A 6,000-nucleotide genomic window follows, 5' to 3' on the forward strand; every position below is an offset into this window, starting at 1 on the left:
TTCTTTAAGAGGCTCCTCTGTCCTCCACTCGTTACCTGTATTAATGGCACCTGTTTGAACTTGTTATCAGTATAAAAGACACCTGTCCACAACCTCAAACAGTCACACTCCAAACTCCACTATGGCGAAGACCAAAGAGCTGTCAAAGGACACCAGAAACAAAATTGTAGACCTGCACCAGGCTGGGAAGACTGAATCAGCAATAGGTAAGCAGCTTGGTTCGAAGAAATCAACTGTGGGAGCAATTATTAGGAAATGGAAGACATACAAGACCACTGATAATCTCCCTCGATCTTGGGCTCCACGCAAGATCTCACCCCGTGAGGTCAAAATGATCACAAGAACGGTGAGCAAAAATCCCAGAACCACACGGGGGGACCTAGTGAATGACCTGCAGAGAGCTGGGACCAAAGTAACAAAGCCTACCATCAGTAACACACTACGCCGCCAGGGACTCAAATCCTGCAGTGCCAGACGTGTCCCCCTGTTTAAGCCAGTACATGTCCAGGCCCGTCTGAAGTTTGCTAGAGAGCATTTGGATGATCCAGAAGAAGATTGGGAGAATGTCAGATGAAACCAAAATAGAACTTTTTGGTAAAATCTCAACTCGTCGTGTTTGGAGGACAAAGAATGCTGAGTTGCATCCAAAGAACACCATACCTACTGTGAAGCATGGGGGTGGAAACATCATGCTTTAGGGCTGTTTTTCTGCAAAGGGACCAGGACGACTGATCCGTGTAAAGGAAAGAATGAATGGGGCCATGTATCGTGAGATTTTGAGTGAAAACCTCCTTCCATCAGCAAGGGCATTGAAGATGAAACGTGGCTGGGTCTTTCAGCATGACTGATCCCAAACACACCGCCCGGGCAACGAAGGACTGGCTTCGTAAGAAGCATTTCAAGGTCCTGGAGTGGCCTAGCCAGTCTCCAGATCTCAACCCCATAGAAAATCTTTGGAGGGAGTTGAAAGTCCGTGTTGCCCAGCAACAGCCCCAAAACATCACTGCTCTAGAGGAGATCTGCATGGAGGAATGGGCCAAAATACCAGCAACAGTGTGTGAAAACCTTGTGAGGACTTACAGAAAACGTTTGACCTCTGTCATTGCCAACAAAGGGTATATAACAAAGTATTGAGATAAACTTTTGTTATTGACCAAATACTTATTTTCCACCATAATTTGCAAATAAATTCATTAAAAATCCTACAATGTGATTTTCTGGATTTTTTTTCTTCTCATTTTGTCTGTCATAGTTGAAGTGTACCTATGATGAAAATTACAGGCCTCTCTCATCTTTTTAAGTGGGAGAACTTGCACAATTGGTGGCTGACTAAATACTTTTTTGCCCCACTGTATGTATCTTGTGTATGCCTTAATATGGAGGGAGAATGCCCTGTTGATCTACTAATAATAACATCAAAGTGAGTGAAGAAGGACAGACTGATGGAACAACTCACTGATGCCCTCTGCTGCACAGCAAACAGAGTTAGCTGCTGCACAGTTCCAATAACAGGTCAAATTATTTCATTGCTTGATGTGTGTATGTAGGGCATTGAAAATATGCTACCTCATAATTTACCCCATACTTAAAACATATTGCAAACCTCGGCTTTAATTCATGACTGCAAATTACAGAGTGGGGCAGAGTCCCTCAGAACCTTGTCCGGGATGTATGACTAGTACGGTATATAGCCTACATACTATAGTTGTATGTTAATATGATCAAACATGAAACCCAAATAAAACTTTTGCACCTCCCTCAAGTTGTTAAAATGTACTCAGAAGTTTGCCCACTGATCATACCAATAAAAATGCACATAGTAATGAAAGTGTAGTTTCTAAGACAGACAGACGGAAGATAGTGTAACTTAAGGCTTTATTGTGTTTGACATGCTTACACTCTGTGCTGATTCCACTTTAGTATTAAACTAGGAGGAGAACGAGAGAGAGAGAGGGGAAGAGTTTGGAGGAGAGGAGGTCTGAGAGACAGGGAGGAAGAGTTTGGAGGAGTGGAGGTCTGAGAGACAGGGAGGAAAGCAGCTAGTGGTGTTACATGTTGGCCTTCATGGTCTCATCGATCCAGGGGAGGAACTCACACACTTTGACGTAGACTCCGGGGTATCCGGGCACGGCACAGCCCTGACCCCAGGACACCAGGCCATGAACCTCACCCAAACACACTAGACCACTGCCAGAGTCCCCCTGAGAGAGAGAGAGAGAGAGAGAAAGAGAGAGAGAGAGAGAGAGAGAGGAAAGGGACAGAGACAGAGAGAGAGGTAAGAAATCAATTCAGGTTGATCCTAATATGTACCACTGTGTTTTATAAATGACTAAACAACAAAGATAGTAAAAGGGCTCATCAAAAAGGTGTCATATACTGTACGTACGTTGCATACGTCTCTGCCTCCGTCCATGTATCCAGCACACACCATCCTGCGGGTGAGCATGCCAGGGTAGGCCATCTCACACTTCTCATCCTCCAGTATGGGCACATCCAGACACTGCAGACGGGTGGGCATGTTAACTGAGAAAGAAATAAAAGGCAGGGAGATTTAGTTATTTAATATAATTTATCCGTAGTCATACCTCTTCTGTGTGGATAAAGGTACTTAGGGTATAATTAATGTTGGTAAAGTTTGTTTGGTATAGTGTGTTTGGGTGTAGTTTCTGTGGTTATAGTTTTGTAAAGGTAAAGTGCAGGGGTATTTGGTCCGTCTCACCCTCCTCTCCGGTGGCGATGTTGCCCCAGCCAGAGACGGAGCAGGGGAGGCCTGCGTATGGGCAGCTGGTGGGCAGCGGGATGGGCTTCACATAATCAGTGATCTCCACAGGGTGGAACAGCTTGATCAGCATCATGTCATAGTCCAGCGTCTGGTAGTCATAGCTACAGAGAGAAGAGAGAGAGGCCAAGGGATTTGTATTGAATCATGTAATGTGATAAAACTCCATTCAGTCTCGGTTCGATTGTTATAAAATGGCTTCCCTAAAGTGATGTGTAAGGGGTAAGTGTGGGTGTAGCTTGCCTGGGATGCCAGATGATGTTTTGAGTCTTCATGAGCTGCTCAGTTCCCTCAAACACACGCAGGTTGTGCTCTCCAAGCATGATCTGCATAGCGTAGGGGCTGAGAGAGGAGGACGAAGGAGAGGAAGGGCAGAGGAAGGAGAGGAGGAAGAGGACAAAGGGAAAGACAGGGTGATACAACTATGATTACAGAGAAACCTCATGTCAGTTTGATAAGATTCAAAGTGTCACACTGCGGAAGACATAGAAGAGCCCTCCTTTTGGTTCATATTGGCCCAGAATCTGTTGTTCTGCCCCTGAGCAATGCTGTTAACCCACTGTTCCACGGGCGCCGAAGACGTGGATGTGGATTAAGGCAGACCCCCGCACCTCTGATTCAGAGGGGTTGGGTTAAATGCGGAAGACACATTTCTGCTGAATGCATTCAGTTGTACAACTGACTAGGTATCCCCCTTTCCCTTTCCCTCCCCTGCCCTCCACCCTTACTCACTTGTACCAGCAGTGAGCGACAGAGAGCACCCACTGCTCATTGATGAGCACGGCTCCGCAGAAGTGGTACCCGTAGTTGAGGGAGGCCATCCAGGGTCGGGAGTGAGGTTCACACTCCTGGCCACCGATGATCTTACCATCCTCACGGGGCACTGCCACTGAAACACACAGAGAGAGACACCATACAGAGAGAGTGGTCACAAGAGGGGAGAGATGAGGACATTGTTGCACTCTGAATAGTATTCATCAGAATTGTTCTACATCACATAAAAACAGCCTGTTTGGTAAAAAAGTTGAAAGCTGTTATAAGCTATATGTAAGATTAATATTCCTTACGAATAGTTTTTGATATATAATTGGTAGAGTATGTTAAAGTGTGTGTGTGTGTGTGTGTGTGTATGTGTTTAATTACCAGCAGCTCCAACCAGCAGTATCAGAGCGAGCAGTCTCATGGTGTCTGTCTGTCCGGTGAACACTGGCTGATCAGACACCTGGACACGCGCATGGACTTTATTTATACACACCCTATCTGCCCTCCCCCACCCCACCTCCCCTACCTTACCTCCCCTACCCAGCACACCCTATCTGCCCTCCCCTACCCCTCACACCCTATCTGCCCTCCCCCACCCCACACCCTACCTTACCTCCCCATACCCTTCACACCCCATCTGCCCTCCCCTACCCCTCACACTCTACCTGCACTGCCCTCCCATATGCTCACAACATTCACTCTACCCTGCTGACCACCCTAATCCACTCCTCTTACTCTCCCTTATCCCTAAACATACAAGCATACAAGGGCCACAATATTTTATTTAAGGCACCTGCATACACTTCGCTTCATACACGCCCCTACGTATTTATTTGGACAGTGAAGCTAAAACTATTCATTTGGCTCTATACTTCAGCATTTTGGATTTGAGATCACATGTTTTATATATAGCCGACAGTACAGAATGTCACCTTCAATTTGAGGGTGCTTCATACATATGTTTTACCATTTCGAAATGATAGTACTTTATGTATCTAGTCCTCCCATTTGAAGGTGTCATAAATATTGAGGGTGTTGTAGTGTGCCATCTGATTTGCTTAATATAAGGAATGTGATGTATAGCGTTTACTTTTACTTTGTACTTTTACTCAAGAATGAAAATGTAATACTTTTTACACCACTGCTAAATCAAGCTTGTGACTCTACAAACTTGTTGGATGCATTTGCAGTTTGTTTTGGTTGTGTTTCAGATTATGTTGTGCCCAGTAGAAATGAATGATATAAATATCATTTTGGAGTCACTTTTATTGTTAATAAGAATAGAATATGTTTCTGAACACTTCTACATTCATGTGGATGCTACCATGATAATCATGAATGAATCTTGAATAATGATGAGTGATAAAGTTACAGATGCATGAATATCATACCTCCAAGACAATCCTATCCTCCCTGTTTTTTTTTTTTTTTTTTTTTTTTACAGCCTAAATGACCACACAGGAGATAGATGGGGACATATTACCTCTATTTACATAGGGTGGCCAAATTGATGTCTCTCACAGATACAGTAAAAAGAAAAGCTGCCTATTATTAGGCCAGGCCTCATTAATCCTGGGTTCGCCTTTGCATTCCACAAAATAATTTTCACTGTTTAGACTGGATGTGTCCTGCTGCAATGCACAACACCTGGGTTGACAACATCCTCCCTGTTATTTGTAATGGTGAGAGGTTAGTATGTTTTGGGGGCATGACCTTTGTCCATCTGTAACATCATTATTCATTCATAATTAAAAAATATATATTTCACCTTTATTTAACCAGGTAGGCCAGTTGAGAACAAGTTCTCATTTACAACTGCGACCTGGCCAAGATAAAGCAAAGCAGTGCGACAAAAACAGAGTTACAAACAAACGTACAGTCAACAACACAAAAAGAAAAATAGAAAAATCTATGTACAGTGTGTGCAAATGTAGAAGAGTAGGGAGGTAAGGCAATAAATAGGCCCTAGAGGCAAAAATAATTATAATTTAGCATTAACACTGGAGTGATAGATGTGCAGATGATGATGTGCAAGTAGAGATACTGGGGTGCAAAAGAGCAAGAGGGTAAGTAATAATATGGGGATGTCACAATTCGTGTATATAGGTGGCAGGGAAGTCAGGCGCAGGAGAATTAAACTTGTTAAAATGGAGTAATTTAATAAAACAAAACCATAAGTACAAAATGAAACCAATTGGGTATGAGGACCCGTCGCGCACCAAATACAAACAGCACGACACTGAACATAAAACAATCTCTGACAAAGACATGGGAACCAGAGGGTTAAATACACAACAGGTAATGAATGGGATTGAAACAAGGTGTGTAGGAAGACAAGACAAAACCAATGGAAAATGAAAAATTGATCAATGATGGCTAGAAGACCAGTGACGTCGACCGCCGAGCACCACCCGAACAAGGAGAGTAATCGACTTCGGCAGAAGTCAGGACAGTACCCC

At 43.8% G+C, this 6,000-nt stretch overlaps 1 protein-coding gene across 1 annotated transcript; it reads right to left on the reverse strand.

The window, feature by feature from the left end:
• Positions 1-1,856: 1,856 nt before the first annotated feature.
• LOC120048639 (trypsin-like) lies at positions 1,857-3,989 on the reverse strand. The gene is made up of 6 exons (XM_038994746.1): positions 3,923-3,989; positions 3,512-3,668; positions 3,023-3,121; positions 2,720-2,883; positions 2,387-2,523; positions 1,857-2,201 (listed from the first exon to the last, which is right to left on the reverse strand). The coding sequence occupies exons 1-6, from the start codon at positions 3,960-3,962 to the stop codon at positions 2,049-2,051; spliced, it is 750 nt and encodes a 249-aa protein (XP_038850674.1). The 5' UTR covers positions 3,963-3,989; the 3' UTR covers positions 1,857-2,048.
• Positions 3,990-6,000: the final 2,011 nt, after the last annotated feature.

The sequence above is a fragment of the Salvelinus namaycush genome, chromosome 5 (genome assembly GCF_016432855.1).
Source record: "Salvelinus namaycush isolate Seneca chromosome 5, SaNama_1.0, whole genome shotgun sequence".
NCBI classification, from domain to species: Eukaryota; Metazoa; Chordata; class Actinopteri; order Salmoniformes; family Salmonidae; genus Salvelinus; species Salvelinus namaycush.